Source organism: Macaca thibetana, chromosome 14, assembly GCF_024542745.1.
Source record: "Macaca thibetana thibetana isolate TM-01 chromosome 14, ASM2454274v1, whole genome shotgun sequence".
In the NCBI taxonomy this organism is placed as follows: domain Eukaryota; kingdom Metazoa; phylum Chordata; class Mammalia; order Primates; family Cercopithecidae; genus Macaca; species Macaca thibetana.
The window spans coordinates 97,661,339-97,681,778 of record NC_065591.1 but is presented as its reverse complement, the minus strand read 5'-3'; the positions used below and the strand labels follow the sequence as shown (position 1 = coordinate 97,681,778).

At 35.0% G+C, this 20,440-nt stretch overlaps 1 protein-coding gene across 14 annotated transcripts in view; it reads right to left on the bottom strand.

The window, feature by feature from the left end:
- The window catches only part of GRIA4 (glutamate ionotropic receptor AMPA type subunit 4), a 373,574-nt gene that overhangs the window by 221,511 nt on the left and 131,623 nt on the right, over positions 1 to 20,440 (bottom strand). For all 14 annotated transcript variants that reach the window (XR_007719405.1, XR_007719406.1, XM_050758797.1 and 11 more), the window contains one exon: positions 7,322 to 7,561. Coding sequence is in view for 11 of the 14 variants with exons in the window: in XM_050758797.1 (XP_050614754.1) it covers positions 7,322 to 7,561 (240 nt within the window). In the remaining 3 variants the exon portion in view is untranslated. The remainder of the gene's footprint in view (positions 1 to 7,321; positions 7,562 to 20,440) is intronic.

Here is a 20,440-nt window from a genome sequence, read left to right as displayed (position 1 = left end):
TAGTACTGTCAAATATTAAAGATAAATCTCTTCTTGGGATAATATGAGCTTGGAACCTGACAGATTCTTACTTTTTCTAAAGTTATATGTAAACTAACTCTTTTGCTATTCTAATTTTGCTTTTAATAAGAAAAAATGAACCATGGGAATTTTAAGAAGTAAAATCAATGGTAGATTTGTGTTGGTGGAATGTGGTAATTAGGAATCAGAGATGGGGAGAAATTAGGAAAAGAATGGTGCTTGTGATCTGCCGTCCAGACACCGAGCATTTTTCTGTGGATAGCTCCGAATCCACTTGACAGGTATACAGTTACCCCTGACCTTCCCGATTCTACCTCTATCTGAAAGACATTTTTAAAAAGCAGTTGGTATCTGTAATTTTAATTCATTGTGAACTGATGTCAATATGCTGTATTCCTTGGAGATATCTGCTTTGTCATCCTCCTATATTACTTATGAATTAGGGTTTAAGGGTTTTGAGGCACCTTATTAGTCTCCAGAGAAACAGAAGCAATAGAATATATACAGATACATACAGAGAGATTTATTATAAGAAATTGGCTCATGCAATTATGGAGACTGAGAAATCTAATAATCAGTAGGATCAGTAGAACCAGTGGTGAAGTTTTAGTCTAAGCCTGAAAGCCTGAGAACCAGAGGAGCCAATGACATAAGTCTTAGTCCCTAAGTCCTAAGGACTGAAATTCAGAAGATAGATGGCATAAGTACCAGTCCGAGTCCAGAGGCCTGAGAACCAAGAGCACCAATGTCCAAGGGCAGAAGATGGAAGATACAGCTCAAGCACAGAGAACAAATTCACCCTTCCACCGAATTTTTGTTCTATTTAGGCCTTCAATGGATTGGCTCATGCCCACCTTCACTAGTAAGAACTATCTGCTCTACTCAGTCTACCATTTCAAGTGTTGAGCTCTGCTGGAGGCAACCTCACAGATACATTTAGAAATAATGTTTTGCTAGCTATCTAGGCATCCCTTAGCTCAGTCAAGTTGAAACATAAAATTAACTATCGCAACATCCATATCTGGTAAAAGAGAAGGACGGACGTTCCCAGTAAGCCTGAAATCATCTTGCCTAGCTACTCATTACGCTAGGTTCCTAAGGAAGGAGTAGAAAATGGGAAAGAATAAAAGAATATTTCTTATTGTAATGCAATAACAAAATGGAGGAGAAGAGTATTGGAGTCGAGAACCCAAAAGGAAAATAGGAGAGTTCCCTGGAGTGATTTATAGAGACTTATTTTGGAGGGAATAAAAGGTATGTCATTTAAAGGTGTTTCATGCCTCTAACTCGTCATTTGCTCCTTTTTCTGTTACTTAAATCTCAACATTTTTTTTTGCAAGAGGATTAAAGACAGTTTAAAAATAAAAGACATACATATACTAAAAACCAAAAAGTAGAAATAAAATAATAAGATCTATCTCTCCTCCAGCATAAACATGCTACTCTTTCCATCCCCTCATCACCTCTTGCATTGGCTTTAGCATGCAATGGCAGCATGTGCATATTATACCACCCAGGACATTGTTTCCCAGGTTTCTGAAAATATGTTATGCAATATGTAGAATATACTTTTGTAGAAAAAAATGCTAACAAGAAACAAAACAGACCGAAGGGAACGAGCCAAAGGAAAATTTTCTGCTCTATGCTTTGCCAAATATATCTCTCCTAGGAACAATTTACATAATATTACAAAATTTATTGAGATATTGGATACAAGATATTTAGAAACCTCTAAAATAATACCACAAACTTCCATAGCAGTAATGTGAGCAAAACATTGAACATTAAGCATTAAAGAGAGTCAGGATTATGTAAAACGAGGTCATTGTCAGCCATTGCAGAATCTGGACATGAGATCAAAATTTCTGGCCCTCTTAACAGCTTTGAAAAATACCAGCAACGATCACTAGAAATTTAAAAAATGTTAGTATTCTGCTCATATCTCCCTCAATCGTAAATTCACCTTGTTACCTGGGGTGTTAGGAATGGCCATAAACCCATCATAAACATTTAAAAATCTGGACAATACACACAGGTAAAAAGTGTACTCCTTTATTTCAAATGGGAAAATAACCATTGCTTATATTAAACACATTTAAATTGATATCTTTTCCGCTCAAGGAATTGACATCATGTTAATTTGGCTTGAAAAAAAGTAAAGGTTTTCTATTACCAGAAAAACTGATTTTTAAAATATTTTCTATATATTTTGTTTAATTAGGTCTAAATCAAAAATGTTATCTTTCATCCTGCTCAACATTTTTTTTTTGTGATAACAAAATTACATTTAATTCGAGTAATACCTATCCCAGTCAGTTTTTCATTTTGGCTGTTCTGTTAGCTATTTGATCTATTAAAATATGACACTATTAATAAAAAATGAATTACATAATTAGTTATTAAGGCCTTAAAATTGTTTGATACCTATTGTCAAGCACTTTACTAGAGTAATTCATTAATTCAATTAATATCCATAGCAAGCCTCTCAGGGGTTACTATGCTAGACAAAAAAAGGTGTAAATGTAAGAAAAAACAGTGATTACTAGAGAAACACAATTCTCGGGGAAGAACAGGTATGTAAACATATACACAACACCATGTGAAAATTATTAGCAAAAGTGTTATGCGCAGAGTGCTCACTAAGTTCTTTTCTTCTGTAGTAAATTATGAGTCAATAAGAGATTTAAAAATTTCACTCATAGTGAAATGTATTATTTCATATGAGCTCACTGGTTAGATGTGTTATGTTGTCCGGTATGGTAGTCATGAGCCAAATGTGGCTATTTAAATTTAAATTTTTTAAAATTAAATAAAACTAAAAATTCAGTTTCTTAGTTGTATGTCACATTTTAAACCTGCAATAGCTTCATGTGGTAGAGATAATCACACTTGATAACTCAGATTACAGAACAATTCCATCATCACAGAAAGTTCTCTTGACCAGTATGAGTATGGTGGGACTAGTTTACTTATCAACTCAAAGATCTTATTAAAGTTTGTAGTTAAGCGATTTTTCTAATTGTTTTTCCCGAAAGAGGCAATGATTTTTTTGGAAAGCAGTTGTGTTCCAAATTAAGATTTTAAAATATTAAGCTATATGTCAAAAGCAAGTTTCTGGTTGTTAAATAGAGTGTTGTGTGCTATTTCCTAATGAAGTCATAGCACCGAACTTCATTCATTTTCATTACTGTCTTGCTCATCATTGAATTCTCAGTACCTACTAAGGTGTCCAATACAGACAAATTGAAAAATAAATATTTATTGAACGTTGAATGAATAAAGTGAATAAATAAATGAACAAATGCTTTTTTTTTCTTCTTTGAGAGGTAGTCAAATGAGAAGAAGCAGGTTTTCCTGCTGATAAGATCAGGTATGCCATGTGCTATCTTTCTGTTGCTGTTCGCCATTTCCAGGTAGGGAATAGAATATTTGAATTAAAAAATAGAATGAAATCTTAAAGATAATTTGAAAAGATCTTAAAGATAATGCAGTTAATGTTTTTTAAAAGCAGATACAGCCAAAAGTACAACATAGACAAGTTCATACAGCTAATTAGTAGCAGATCGATCACAGGACTTCTATCATAGCAAATAGAGGATCATTCCTTTAATTGCCATAATTCAACATAAAAACACTACTCCAAGGTATGATAGAGTCAGCTCTTGTATTTTGAGAGAGTGTTTTGGCACTGTCGGGATTAAAATATCAGAATGACTGTGCGGCCCAACAAAATACCTTATTCCAAAATATGGATTCATGATGCATCAGAAAATAGTGTTCCACTCAAGTTGGTAAAGAAATTCAGTCATTAAGCCAGTTATTTAAAATGGAAAAAAATGTTTAGATAATCAGTTCATGATAACAGTACAGGAGGAAAGAAAAGTACTAAGATATACCAAAAAGTATCAAAAGAAATAAGATAGTATTTTACTTACTATCTTATCTCTTTACACTTGGATTTTGTATATTACTTTTAAACTATTTTGATTTTAATGTTGATGTGTATAATTATTTGAAGTCTTTTTTTCTCTTTATGATGTGAAAATGTGAATTACTCTGGGCTGACTATGTTATCATGAGTTAATCATCTGTTCATCCCTCAGTTGGTGAGAGTGATACATAATTATAAGCACAGTATTGAAGGGGAAATAAATAGAGTTTGTGATCTTAAACTTATAAAATAATCACGACAATTTCTAAGGGAGAAAAAATTTTCCTTCTGCTTTGAGAGTACTCAATTAAGATCAAGAATGTTGGGAAACATGATGTATCACGGCAAGGAAAACCATGTGAACATCAAGAAACAGTCATTTTCCTGACGTGTTATTTTTTGTTCAGGCAATTACTTCTTGAAATAAAGATATCTGTTTTGAAGTTGAGTTGGATAATTACTATAGGAGAAAATGCTAAGAACTAGTTATTCATTCTGAAGCAACAATCGAAGAGAACTAAGAAATTCTAGAAGTTGTGTCAATTGAGTAGAAGTAGAACAGTTAAATCTAGGATGACTGTATGCAAAAAGTAGGCTTTGGGCAGAAAGCCAGTAAGTAGGTTAAACGCTTATAAGACACTACTGTTAGAAGAAGTCATGGCTGTACCCTGATGAGTTTAAGACTCTACAGGCCGAAAGTTAATGGACAAAGAGTCTTTAAATAACCACATATATGCCTGCTTATAGTAGAGAGATCTCATGGTAGGAGGTAATGGGAATGACTCAAGGTTGGAGCATCTGACTTGCTATGCATGAGGAAGGACCTTGGAAAGTATAAATGGATAGAAAAGCAAAGTGCCAACTTAATCCCTGTTCTGTGTCCCCACCAATGCATGAATTATACCTATAACCCTCTCCTTGCCAGAGATGGATTTATACAGGGAGATAAGGAAAAAGTGAGATACAGGTTCCACTGGTATTTCCATGAGAACAAGTTGTAAAATAAGCATCTTCTGCCCAAGGTGGAGAACTAGGATATGTCATAATGAACCACAGGTAGCAACATCTCATCTACACCATGATATATATTTATTGACATTATGATTCAATTTTCAGTAAAAATATAAAATAATCACGACAATTTCTAAGGGAGAAAAAATTTTCCTTCTGCTTTGAGAGTACTCAATTAAGTCCTGTTGCTCAAAGATTTTTCCAACAGTTAGAAATGAACAGGGTGATGTTTTCTTCTAATATGTAATTCATCCCCTAGGATGCTTTAGATTGTTAACCAATAACAAATAATAGTAGGCAATATAAGTAGATTCCCATATTTCCAAACGAGAATTAAAGTATACTGCAACCTTATAGAAAATGTGATGATGATATTAAATTTGCTGAGCTTGTTTCTGTAAGGGAAATTTACCAAGAATACCAATAGAAATGATGTACTAGAAACACTATTGGTATGACACCTTAAATGACACTGTTTGCATCTGATTAAAAATGTAAATTTTAGTAATAAAGATGAATTTTTTTAATGGGTTTTCATCTTTGAATATAGGAGATTATACTTTGAATTCTGGAAGGTGGATTATGTCTTCAAAAGTTTGAAAAAATATTCTGAAAAGATTTAAGGATATTTATTATCCTTACTGATTTCATAGATAGAAAAGGCTATTTATTACCCTTACTCATTTCATACACAGAATTCCATTCAAGAATATTCTTAAAATGCTGCCTATTACAACCTTTGTTTTAACTGCTTATCTTTTCATAACTCTTAAACCTCAAGGAAAAAAGGACTGAAGACAGAACCCACAGATGATCCCCTAATGCTTCTTTTTAAATATAATATATTGATATGATTCTAGTCACTAAATAAAAAACATGAAAAACATAAAAATAAAAAACAAGAACTGCAAAACATGCATAGGCACTCCTTAAGTTGTTCCTCCAGCTGAAAAATAAAGCTATATCAACCACTGAACAAAATGTATGGATTGTTAATAATGCAATATGTGAATTATTTACCTTGTCTCTCCCACACACAGGTGACATGGGATCACTTATTAATCTTTCAAAACTGGTAAAGTGAAAGGTTGCCAGCAAGCAGAAGTCTTATTGCCAAACCTCTATCATCATTGTCATGGCCCTTCAATTACTCGCTTAGAGTTTTGTATTTCAAACTCAACGTTATGGACCAATTATTTTAATATGTTCCAGAACATTAGGTCATTTGCCTTTGAAGTAAAGTAACATATTTATGTTATCACTGAACCTGAAATATCACATAAAAAATTTTAAAAGTAGTTATTATGATATATGTATTTGGTCCTCCTCTGTTTCCTGACTTACCATTACTAAAATCCCTGGAATTTCTAGGGACAGAAGATTGTCTCTAGTATGCTAATGAGATAACTGGTGGTTGGGGGTTCTTAGATAGCTCCAAGATGGGAGCTTGTTACCAAAAGACAAAGGCAGGATCAGAGTGTTGGGAATTTTAGTCCCATACACCAACCTCTGGGGAGAAAGAGAGACATGAAAGTTAAGTTGGTCAATGGCCAATGATGAAATCAATTATGCCTACATAATGTAGCTTCCATAAAAACCCAAAGGACAGAGGTAGGAGGGCTTCTGGATAGCTGAACATGAGGAAATTCCTGGAGGGTAGCTCACCTGGGAAGGGCATGGAAGCCCCACACTCCTTTCCCCACGCCTCTCTCCATCCATTTATTCTATTTGTCTGTTCATCTGTATCCTCTGTAATATCCTTTATGTGAAGGAGGAAATGAAAGTAAAGTGTTTTTCCTGAGCACTGAGATGCTCTTGCAAATCAATCAAACCCAAGGAGAAGGGTCACGGGAACCCCAAGTTATAGCTGGTTGGCTTCCGAAGTGAAGTTCAGTCTTGTTGGGGACTGAGCCTTCAACCTGTAGGATCTGATGCCAAATAACTCCAGGTAGATAATGTCAGGATTGAATGGAAGTAGATATGTGCTCTGGAGGGTCACTTAGCTGGCGTGTGGGAATAACCTCCACACATGTTGGTGACCAGAGGTCACAGAACTATTTTTTGTTGATTGTTGTGTGAGAGCAGGAAAAGCACTTTGGTTTGTTTTTCTTATTCACATAGTTATCTTAATTTCAATGAAGTTACAGAGCATGGTTTGCTAATGAGTAACCTTGTGAATCTGAAACTCATTTAATTAGAAAATTTTCCCCAGAGTCAAGATAAAAATACACATCAACCATTTTCTGATTTTAGCGATGTTAGAGATCAAAACAATTTGCTATAAAACTGAAGTCATATAAGGCCATTTCACATTGAAAATTAGAGTTTTGCTGATATAGATGAAGAAACTGGACTTACCCCTGTCTGTGTCATACAGGAAGACAAAACAGTTCCATTCGTAGTGATCCAGTAGACTCAAGAGTGCTCCTCGTAACGAAGGTCTTAGTTGCAGCACGAACTGGCTCTCCCCCTCAGTAGGGAAACTTGGTGTGATGAGGGAGATATGTAAGGCGCTGCAGAATGAGGTCAAGGTATGTACTGACCTCTTATCATAGAGTCCAAAAATGGCAAATACTCCTCTAGAATACTGGGAACAGACTGAAACAAGAGGAAGAAAACACCACAAACTATTAGCACACTCAAATTGTTGACTTTAAAGTCTACATTCTAGAAAATTAAAAAATAAAAATTACTGAATCATTGGATCTGTCAGGAATATAAGATAAAGAGTAAAAGTAAAGTGTGCGATTAATTGCACAATCAATGAATTCTTGAGCTTGTACTCAAAGTCTTACATTGAGTGAAGCTGATCCGAATTAAAATTCTGCATTAAGAAGACAATTGGATTAAAGAGAAATTTGACTAAAATAAAAAAATATGGCCTTCCATAATAATGTGGCAAATCCTATGCTAGAGAACTTTAGGTGTGACAAATCCAAAATTATTTTCTGCATTTTTTTTCTTACATGCAAACATATAATATACATTTGAAATTTTTGAGTATTAATTGAAGGAACATTTATAATACCTTTTGCCCTCCTGCATAAACTATAAGTACATATTTTCTATTCTTGAATTGGATTATAGTTTTCACTCCGCCTAAATTGTTACTTTTTGTTTGCTTGCTGTGGCAATTTCATTTTAATCACAGTCTTAGAGTCTCCTCGAATCATGTTTGAAAACAGACGTTAGGCTGCTGGAAAGTCATTCTTGGCATATCTGAGAGGCTTAGTGAATTGGGGCCAGCTGCGCACGTTCTAGGCAGACCAAAAAGTAAAGATAAACCAATTCCAAAACCCAACAGAAGCAAGCCAAATAAAGTAAGAGGACCCCAGGGAAACGTACACAGCCTCATCTTGCCTTTCTTGGTCCATGCTCCCAGTTGCTACAAAAACCGTGAGGCAACATCTAAATAGAAAAAGATTCTTCTCAAAATTCTTTTCCAATCATATTTTTATTACTCTTTTAACAGAACTGATTTCTGGTCCAAATTGGTGTGAGTTTTTCCAATTTATATTTTAAGGGACAGAAATCTGCAAAGGAGATACCATAAAGAAAGCATATTTGAATTCCAAATTCTTATAGCTTATCATGTATGGCTAACAGTCCTATTTCTTCTTGGCTTATGTAGCTAGCTTAAGAAGTGTTTAGGTCTATACAATTTTTATGTTTTCTGATTTTAGTTACTTATCTGACTTGCATTAGCTATGAATACATAATATGGCAAGAATTAAATGAGATTATGTAAAAGTGCTATGCTATGAGGACATAGGATGTGATTAATAAGTGGCAGATTTTAACACAGATTTTCTATATGCACTTGTGTAGTTAAATAGTTTTATTTTTTAATAAGAGAATAAAAGGTTTAGTAAATGAAATACTACAGTTGATTCAAAACCAAGAAAGGAGGTATTCAGATTCTAAACAGAAATACCATTTATTCTGATAGACATTATATTAAGGTTTATAAAGAAATTCTATCAAAGAAGAGCCATCAACTAATTCTATGCTCACCAAGGAACTAGAATTTGATCCTCTGAGAAGACTGACCAACAGGGCAGGCTTGTTCTAACAATGTGACTGGCTATAATTTTCTTGCAAGATATAAGGAAGATTCTAATTTAACTTTCAGGCATCTTAAGTTTAACTTAATGCAATTCTTATAACTTAAGTGATTTAATAAATAAAGTTGCTGCATTAGACCCTAATCTGTAAATGTTCCACCAAGACTCTGGATGCAAGTATGGAAGTGATCCACATTTAACACCAGTAGAACCTGGAGTTACTCGGCTCCTTCATGTTTTCCTATTTTTTGTCCTACTGGTTTTCTTGCAAACTGAGGGCCAGCTCTCAAGCTTTACATGATAAATAATATGGTTCGATTAATTTTTATTTTACTCTACTGAAAAAAGTAAATTGAAGAGCTATAGAATTCAAATCTGAGATCCTGGCTTTTAGTTTGGTGCTGAAACTATACACAAATTTTAATACTTGTTCTAGAAAATGTAAACAAACAAGATTTAGAAGTCATGTACTTTAACTTATGCAAATAATGAATATTTACATAATCTTTTAAAGTATGCCACTTGGAAACCATACGATTTTCAAGCTTTGGCTTCTAAATTGTGTTTTTCTAGGAACCCCATAAGTTCCCTGGAAGTACTCATGTAGCTTTGTATGAAGACTTTTGCTGAGAAAGCATTGGGTGGGCAGTGCTGGACTCCTTTTCTTGGTATCCCTCCCTTCCACCCTCAAAAAATCCAAGAGCACTTCTGCTTTCATCTATTTTAAATATCGAACAACTGACTGTATAAAATTTTATGTCCAAAGTGTACTACACTGCTAAAGTTCAAAAACAACAATTGTGCTATACATAAAATCCATCTACTCTTTATTTCTATTATATTGTTTTCATTGTAATCATTATGACTTTTCACTATTCTGGTACTCACTATACTATTTAATATTTTAATTTATTATGCTGGACCTCAACAAACAGTATTTTCTGATATTTTATTGTCTTCTACTGCATTCATTCATTTGCATCATCATACATATCTATTTATTCTCCTTTTCATAGTTGTCTGTCATTCTTCCTCTATTCATATATACTTTGAAACTATAGTCTCAGGCTGATAAATTTGCTTCTGATGTATTCTGTCACTAGCATTTTACATTCCCTTTGCAAATTTATAGCTGTAGTCTTATTCTTTTAAACATTTATTTTTTCCTGTTTTATCTAGATCATAGGCTTGGCAAGTGAGCGTTATTGGGTTTTGTGTGTATGAGGGTAGATTGTCAGTCAAATATTCAATGTTATTATGTTGGTATGCTAACTTGGATAGTATTTTATTTGACCCAATGATTCAAATTTTAAAATATAGCTCTTTCCATATATAGTATTATAATCTAGCTTTGAAAACACTCTTTAATCAAAATTTTGCTTGGCTGAATCTTATGACATCTATTGTTGCTTAGCATAAAAATAATTATTCAAACAATAAAACTTCTTAGATTATATAAATAAACTCAAACGTAAATTAATGAAAGTAAACTAAGCTGAATTGAATGTGTTCAGAATACATACGATGGAAAAATGTAAATTTTTATGTTTTCATAAAATGGCAAAATAAATGAGAATTAATGCTTAGCCACTAAATACATGCAATGATATTAGGTTGATCTATATTTTAAGGTATAAACACTAATCAGAATAAGGCTTGCAATGAAATAAGTTGTAATTTTAAGTGCACGTTCTGTGTTCTGTTTCACTAACAAGATCACTTGGATTATGTATTATATAAATGAAGACATACAATAAACACACGATACTACTCCATTTTTTACCTGACTGTGTCAACTAAATATGTCTTCTCATCAGTATCATTCCCACTTTCATTCCAGATGCCACCTTCCAGATGCCAAGCTAAGTCAAATGATTATATAATTTGTGATATTTGTAGTTCTATATCACATACAAATCAAAGGACATCGCCTTAGCTCAGTGTTTCTCAAGTTATGGGACATAATCCAAGAGATGTGCTGAATTATACTGACCATTGCAGCATGGTGAGTAAGAGCACAGTTCTTTCTTCCATCTATGGCCCTTCTCTTTCTCCTGTATCTTCAGTTTTCCACCTCTTAAGAAGTTCCTCTAACTGCTTTTAAACAAGCTCAAGTCTTTTCTTTCATAAAGCAAAGAACTTTCCTGACCTCATGCTTCCTATCTCTCTACTCTTTCACAGCCATATAGTTGAAGGAGTCTTCTGCTCACACTCTTTTCAATTCATCTGGCTTCCACATTTTCCAACCACCAAAACTAGTCTCTTCAATTTTGCTAGCGACCAACTTACATCCTAAATCTAAGAGTTTAGCTTTTATCTTACTGGAATTCCCTGGTATGCTTGACACATTTGGACACTTCTTTCAGATGCTTCTTTGCCTTGCATTCCTAACACCACAGCTATGCTCTCTCTGCTCTCTCTGGGCATTTCTTAGTGTCTTTGAACACTTCTTACTCTGCTCCTTTAAAATTAGTGTACCTTAAAATTCTCTCTCGATCTGCCTTTTCATTCTAAATATATTTCCTAAGTGAAATCATCCAGTTCTGTGGCTTTAGTTACCATCTATGTTCTCATGATCTCCCAAACTGTACCACCCACTTCAAATCTTTCTCTTGAACTCCAGATTCATGTACCTAATTGTCTTTTGCCTCTTTTGTGCCTCAGTGAATTTTCTGAGAAATGATTGCAATGGTTTTCTTCCCTTTTCACATTATCTTCTAGAACTTTGCTACTTCCCTATTCAGAATGGAGTCTTTCCTCTCACTTGAACCTGGGTTGACCTTTGAGACTGCCTTGACTATTAAAGTATCACAAAAGTGATTCTAGGGGCTGGGCGTGGTGGCTCACACCTGTAATTCCAGCACTTTGGGAGGCCAAGGTGGGCAGATCACGAGGTCAGGAGATTGAAACCATTCTGGCCAACATGGTGAAACCTCGTATCTACTAAAAATACAAAAAAATCAGCCGGGCGCGGTGACAGGCGCCTGTAGTCCCAGCTACTTGGGAGGCTGAGGCAGGAGAATGGCGTGAACCCGGGAGGCGGAGCTTGCAGTGAGCTGAGATCCGGCGACTGCACTCCAGCCTGGGCGACAGAGCGAGACTCCGTCTCAAAAAAAACAAAAAAAACCAAAACAAAACAAAACAAAAACTGGGCATGGTGGCACGTGCCTGTAATCCTAGCTACTCGGGAGGCTGAGGCAGGAGAATCATTGCTTGAACCCAGGAGGTGGAGATTGCAGTGAGCCAAGATCATGCCACTGCATTCCAGTCTGGGCAACAAGAGCGAAACTCTTGTCACACACACACACAAAGTATCATAAAAATGATTCTATGTGACTTTTGAGGATACCATTCTCATTCTCTGGGGGTATACAAACATTTTACTCCGCCACTATGCTGTGAGGAAGCCCAGGTGACATAATGAGACCCACATAGAAAGGAACCAATACCTCAGCCATAACTAAGTTCCAAGCTGACTGCCAGAACAAAGTTAACAGCACTAGGAATAAATAATCTTAGAAATGCCCTCGGTTAAACTGCCCCAGTCGATGCTGTATGAAGTAGAGATTAAGCCTTGCCCCAAATGTGACATCATGGGCAGAAGAAATCACTGTTATTTTAAGCCTTTCAGTTTGAGATGGGTTGTTATGCAATAATAACTAACAAGTAAAATATATGTGTACAGTACTTAGGAGTACTAAGGAGTGTGCCTACCTAGTAAGCACTTAATAAATATTATATAGACATGAATATTAATAAATATTGTTTGAGGTATGTGCCAAAATTTATTATTTTCATTTCTTAATATTGAGCATTTTGGTTGAGCTTAATATTGAGCATTTTGGCTGTTTTTAATTTTTGGCAGTGATAACATGCTCTTATGATAACCATTTTCATGTATATCTGGTTATTCATTAAGATATATTGTTAGAAGTGAAATTATAAAATAAGGAGTATGAATCTTTTTGGTTTTGATCAACATCACTAAATTTCTCTCCACTAGATTATACTAATATACATCTCTCCCAATAGTAAACCATCTACTGGGTTTGTCAACTTTTCTTAATTTTCTATATTCTATATTTATTCTTTCAGTTGTTGCTCTTGTTTTATATTGATACTTGACAAAAAATTCTGATTTTAGTAAATATCTCCATACTCCATCTGAATAATATATGGACATTTAAGCATTTTAACCTTAGACATTGCCCTCCTGTCATACGTGTTACTGTTGTACAGTATTATAGTTCCACATGTGCTTAGTCATCTTAAACATTTCATTCCCTCTATCATATATTTCTATTGCCTAAAATCTTTGGTAATTTAATACTATTTTGTGTGTATTCTAATTTGTATTTTAAGTGGATTGTCAACATATTTTTTTTGTAGTTTTGAATTGTGAACTAATTTTCAGCAAAGCTCTATTTGTGAGAATTTAAGAAGGCTCTTTTGAAGAGGTATTTCTCCAGAGTGTTTTTGCATTTACTTATCCCAATTATTCCAATATGTGTTTGTAAATGATGTGCCTGTGTTTGTGTATGTTCATGTGTCTGTGAATTTCTTCATTTATGAGTTCCTAGAAATTGCAGATAGTACAAATTTGAACAGAAAGTTCACAGGAGAGCAGACAAATACATCACAATTCTCATGGAATTATGTTATTTTTTATGCAGAACTCAAGGGAAGCCAGGATGTTTCTAGGATGACTGTTTGAGTCAGGGAACAGATTTTTTTTTTCCTATGTCTACTTTCTAACTGATGCTGTAGACTTCACAAATCCTTGTTTGTATGGTGATCTCATTTCCAGCTTTTGGCCAATTGTTGGTTCAAGGCCTTGAGAATCATTTTCCCATGTAAACCTCCCCAAGGGAAGCTTCAGTACCTGTTCCTGTTGTCTAAATTTTTTCTGTTTCTTCGTTCTGTCCCTTTGATATTTTATTTACTTTCCTGTAGACTCACTATACATTTGAAAAAATTAACAATTATAAAAACCTAATCCTTCTAATTGTTCTTAATAATTATGCTAATGTTATAGAATCCATAATCTATGGAACTGGAGGTCTTTGCTCCCTTTGTTTGTAAGAGTCTGTGATCTAAGGTCAGAATTTTATCCAATTTTATGTTTGGCATAACCCTTAAAATATTTACCTTTTCTATGACTTGTCAATCCTGATAGTGTAGAAATTTCATTTTCTGCAAACTTTCCCTGATACCTTTAAACTGAATTAACAACATTTCCTCTTTTTTGCCATAATACTCTGTGCACTTCTAAAAACAAAAAACCTGAATTTTCATAACAGTATTTGTTGTAATTATTTTTGATGTTGTCTATCTGTAACAATAGCCATGGTTTTCTTGAGATTCTTATCTTATCTTCCCAAGGGCTATATTTTCTGAATGAACAAGTAAATTAAAAAATCACAATAATATTTTCAGGAATAGTATCATTTTATATGATCTCATATATTATAATCATCTCAGAATATTTATTACTTCATAACTAGGATACTGTAATGATATTGTAATACAATTACTTGTCTTTTTCCTACCTACTAAACACATGCACACACGCATGGAAACACGTGTATATATATATATATACACCCACACACACAATTATTATTAGACATGACATGTAGCAAACATATCCCATAAATGTTTATGAAAATATTATAATTATAGCAATAATTGTTGGGTAGTATTAAAAAAATCTCTACTAATATTGGAAGAGGGAAATGTATTAATTTTAGTTACAGAAATAGGATGTGTTGAGTCAGTAAATTCATAGGAAAAAGAACAGTCAGCAGAACATTGAGGAGAAGCAGGCAAGCTGAAATAGAGGAGGCTATAAAATGTTTACATTCTTAAGCACATCAGTGAGATAAGCTAACAACAAGGTTAAAACCAGGCCAAGCAAGACAAAAGTCTTAATATAGACTGAACTCCGCAAGTCCTATTCCTGACTGCCTTAATTATGAAAGTCCTCTTCATATTAGTGATATTTTACTAATACGAATAATGTAAATGGTAACTAGAACAACATATGAACTAGATAGAAACTATATTTTACAGATAAAACTAAGAAGGCATTTGAGACAACTTTGTACAACAGATAGAGGTAAACTTATGAGGATTGTGAATTAATGGCATTGTCCTGGGTATGTTGGCTTAGAACTGCATTTCTGTGTTTCTTCTTCTTCTGGACTAGTTGGTGTAGATATGGTAGATATTTTGTGTTTTTCTGCCACTTTACCTCTTCTAAAAAGTGACCATTACTACATGGATGGAAACTCAAGAACTAAACACATTCTGCTGCTCCACTTTGGCAAACTGGCTCAAGTTGATAGCATTGTAAAAGCCTGCTGCCTTGAGTAACAATCTTGCTAGCCTTTGTTGCTACCAAGAAGGGTTAGGATAGGTAGACAGAAGATTTAAAAACAAACAATGATACAAACAAACATATTACTTTACATAGATGTTTCATAAAGAACTTTATAAAGAACTTTAACATATATAACCTCATTTATTACTATCATTATCATTATTTTATTGTTACTATTATTCACATTGTGGAAAAAAATGTTAGTTATTAGCACAAGAAAAGAGAGATTATAGAACCTTATCCTACACTTCAAAAGTCTGTCTTCAGAGTTTTTATCTTCTTCTTATTTAGTCAACTAGATTAGAGCATAGGACTTAAAAATGTTTTTCATGTATTAAAAGGTTTACCTATTCCCTTTTTGAAATGTACCGTATCCATACAAACAGAAACATGATTGGAATCTGCAGCTGGAAAATGTCATTATGAAGGAAGCAATAAAAACTAGAAGCACTATAAGAAAGTTGGCCCTAAATTAACAGTGTAACACAAAACATGTGGTTACACTGGGCCTGGGAAATGGGAAGAAAGCAGAACAGAAAAGGAAAAGCTACTAAAAGTCTTTGGCTTGTCTTTAATATTATCCAATTTCTATGTGATGTACAAGGTGCATTTATCTAAGTGTCATCATTTTCTGAGCTAAGGTAACAGTAGTTAAAGGTTTTTATAGTACATCTTGCAGCAAGGGTCACTACCTTGAAGTCCTGGGTCTAGAGAAGATGAGCCTTATTTGACAGCTACATTTTTTCCCCAATTGAATATTAATGTTTTGAGGTGAGGTGTGTATTCCTCAGCAAACTGCAAGCCTTACCACTCCGTATTACTACTACTATGATGCTTCAAGTATTTATGTTAACTTCCTAGCCTTGTAGGATATCTGAACTTGGATAAGTAATCTATGCATTTTTTTCCAATATGAATATAACTGTTTCTTGGTTTGGGAAAAAATTGTTTAAGGTTGTGTCAAAAGTATGCTTAGTAGTGTTTTCTCCTTCTTTAGTAGAAAGCATGCACTGCCGGGAAAAAAAAAAAAAAAGGTGGATTTAACACTACCACTCGTTCCTTTATTCAAAAAACGTTTATGTACTGCCTAGTTTATTTCAGTCATGGTGTTAAACACTTGAAAGAAAATACAAAATAGTATTCCCACTAAGATGAGTTTCACAGTCTAGTGGACAAGACAGGGCTCTAAACTGATAATCCAAGATGGTGAATATAATAAGGAATAGTCAGAGGGAACTGGGAAGCACAGGGAAGAGGTACTTCTCAGAGGGTGGAGTGGAGGGAAGGCTCACTGGAGGAATTCCTACCTGTCTGTGGAGGTTAGGCTGAAGAATAGTAATTAAAGACATACAAACCAATAAGTAGGCTATTGTAGTAGGCCAAGAAAGAGATCATAAAAGGGTAAATTAAAGCAGATGTGGTAGGCATACAATGTAGAGGTATTTAGGAGATAAATATTTAGGAGCATTTAGGAGATAAATAGGCAGAATCTAATAAATTGTTGAATGAGGAGGATGAAGAAGAGGGAGGAGAAGGAGGAAAGACTGAAAGATGACTTCTTGTTTGTATCTTGAATGAATGAATGGATAGCGGTGGTATCACCTTGGGTGATAGCTTGGATAGCTTGGAAAGATTTTTCTTGGATACTGTGGGAGAAGTACAGTTTTATAATACACAGAAAACACTGGATTCCATTTTGGACATGTTGAGTTTGAGGTGTCAGGTGTCTAGCTGGTAGTTGCATATAAGAAAATGAAGTGGAGCAAGAAGAAATGGTTTAAATATGTAAATTTTCAAGGAAATGGCTGTGAAAGACCACATGAGATTCTACAAAAAGAATATGCAGTGAAAAACTCTTGTCTGATGATATAAATGTGGAAAACAATTCATTTCAAAATAATAGCGGATATTATCGGAGGAATAGGAGATCTGGCAGATGAAGTCAGAGAGGGTAGAATTTTTCAAAAAATGAAAGCTCAAAAGTATCAAATAATATAGAGAAAGATTTTTCAGAATTACGTTGGAGGATTTATTTTTAGAGGTCCCTGAGTTGTCTGTGAGACTTTATCCAGTTGTTGTTAACATTTTAATGGTTATTTTAAAGTAGTGTAAGCATATGCTGAATCATCTAGATGACCTCCCTGAAATAGAGAAATGCCTTGGGATTTCAGTGCCTGTACTTCTATTTTTGAATAAAATCACATTTAAAATACCTCAGGGATAAATGATACCTAGAAATGTTAGGTAAACAAATGCACACCAACTGCTTGAACAAAAACATAGTGATAAGAAAACAGAGGCCTTATGTGCATACCCAGTTTAGGCACACAGAACATAAAAGTCTGAGGGCTCATGTGGTAATCCCAGAACTTTGGGAGGCTGAGACGGGTGGATCACATGAGGCCAGGAGTTCGAGACAAGCCTGGCCAATATGATGAAACCCTAGCTCTACTTAAAATACAAAAATTAGCCAGATATGGCAGCAGGCGCCTGTGATCCCAGCTACTCAAGAGGCTGAGGCAGGAGAATCGCTTGAACCTGGGAGGTGGAGGTTGCTGTGAGCTGAGATCTCACCACTGTACTCCAGCTTGGGTGACAGAACACAAAAAACTGATTTTTTTGGTTCACCATTCCAGTAGCAACTGTGTTAGATACCAATAAAATGTGGGCTTTAGTAATTATGTAATGCTAAATGTATCTTCAAAGGAATATGACTACAGAGTATCAAGAGAGGCCATATATATATACATACACACACATATATATAACATATATATACACACATATATACATATTGCACTGATTTGCAACCTTCCCTTGTAAATCAGTGCAACTATAGAGCTATATATACACACATATATACATCTTACACTGATTTGCAACCTTCCCTTGTAAATCAGTGCAACCCCTACACATATCTTACCTAATCTTTGATTTATGAAATCTATGAAATGAGGTGTCTTCCCACCCATGCACCTTCACATCCCATTCAAACTCCTGGCCTCATGTGATCCACCCGTCTCAGCCTCCCAAAGTTCTGGGATTACCAGCATGAGCCCTCAGACTTTTATGTTCTGTACCTAAACTGGGTATGCGCATCTATCTATCTATCTATCTATCTATCTATCTATCTATCTATCTATCTATATCATGTATATATATAATATATATAACATATATACACACACACACGTGTGTGTGTGTGTAAATATATTTGACAGGAGAAATTTGAGCTTGTTTACAAGTTAAGGGAATGGATTCAGTAGAGAGCAAGATAGGATACAGAAGAGATAAGGGATACTAATTAAATGAGGCTCCAGAAAGATAGAATACATGGGGTCAAGGACAGATACGAGGTTGACCTTGAATGGGATGTGAAGATGCATGGGTGGGGAGACACCTCATTTCATAGATTTCATAAATCAAAGATTAGGTAAGATATGTGTAGGGGTTTACAGCTCTATAGTTGCACTGATTTACAAAGGAAGGTTGCAAATCAGTGAGATTTGAAAAGGGTGTTTGAAAGTAGTAGAAGTGCGGCCGGGCGCGGTGGCTCAAGCCTGTAATCCCAGCACTTTGGGAGGCCGAGACGGGCGGATCACGAGGTCAGGAGATCGAGACCATCCTGGCTAACACGGTGAAACCCCGTCTCTACTAAAAAATACAAAAAAATCTAGCCGGGCGAGGTGGCGGGCGCCTGTAGTCCCAGCTGCTCGGGAGGCTGAGGCAGGAGAATGGCGTAAACCCGGGAGGCGGAGCTTGCAGTGAGCTGAGATCCGGCCACTGCAGTCCAGCCTGGGCAACAGAGCAAGACTCCGTCTCAAAAAAAAAAAAAAAAAAAAAAAGAAAGTAGTAGAAGTTTCAAATTGTTTCAGAGAGCTGGAGAAAAAAACTAATGAAGAACACATGAGGTAGCTTATAAACTCCATTATGATAAGGAACTAGGCATATTTTATTTACAGCTGTGTCTAATACAACACATGTAACATACTAACTGCCACATGATAGATGCCCCATAAAACCCTACTGAGTGAATAACAAAACAAGCAAAGTGAATGAATTTTTTTTATTATGAACACACCTAAAATCTACTCTCAGCATATTTTCAGCATATAATACAATATTACCTACTATAGTCCTCATGCCAGACATCGACTTATTCATCCTACGTAACTGCAAGTTTGTAACCTTTGACCTGCTTCTCCCCATTTTATCCTCCTTCCTGTGCCTGGTAACCACCACTCTCAGTTCTGTAAGTAAGCATTTCACTATGTATATCAAAATACCATGTTATATACCTTAAACATATACAATAAAAGTAAATTAAACACAACAAATGATTGGATGAATATTGACAGATCTGAAACTGTGAATTGGGAGTGGCCAAAATCTAGAAATGTATGACTCTTCAGGCACAGATAAGGCTGGTGACCAAAGGGAATAATTATGAGGAGTTGCTGTCTAGAAGTTTGCCACTTCCCGTCTTGGAACACACTCCTCTCTTGGCTTCCCCAACAAGCATACTTTCCTGAGTTCCCTCTTACCTGACAGCTTATCCTGTGTTTCCTCCTCTTGCATTTCCCATTTGACGCATTTTTAAATACTGAAATAGCACTTCTTCTACAATGTTTCTTTAGATAATCTAATCCATTTCTATACCTTCAACTATTACCCATGTTCCAAAGCTTCCATGGTTAATATCTTCATATTGTCCCTTTCTTTCCTATGAGCTTCAGACTCAAATATCAACAGTTTCCTTGACACACCCTTTGGTTGTCTATTCTGCACCTAAAACTTAGCTGGGTCAAAACAGAACCCTTCATTTCCCCCCCCCAAAACCCTTTCTCTGTTTTCTGCCATTCCAACAGAAAGCATGGCTATCTATGAAAATATTCTTGATTCTTATCTTCCTTTTATTTCCACATCTAATACGTAAGAAAATCTTCATTATTTTATTTTCAAAATATCTAAACTATACCTAAATCCATTCACTCCCTTTGTTTCTATTATGCTGTCATTTTTTGCCCAGTC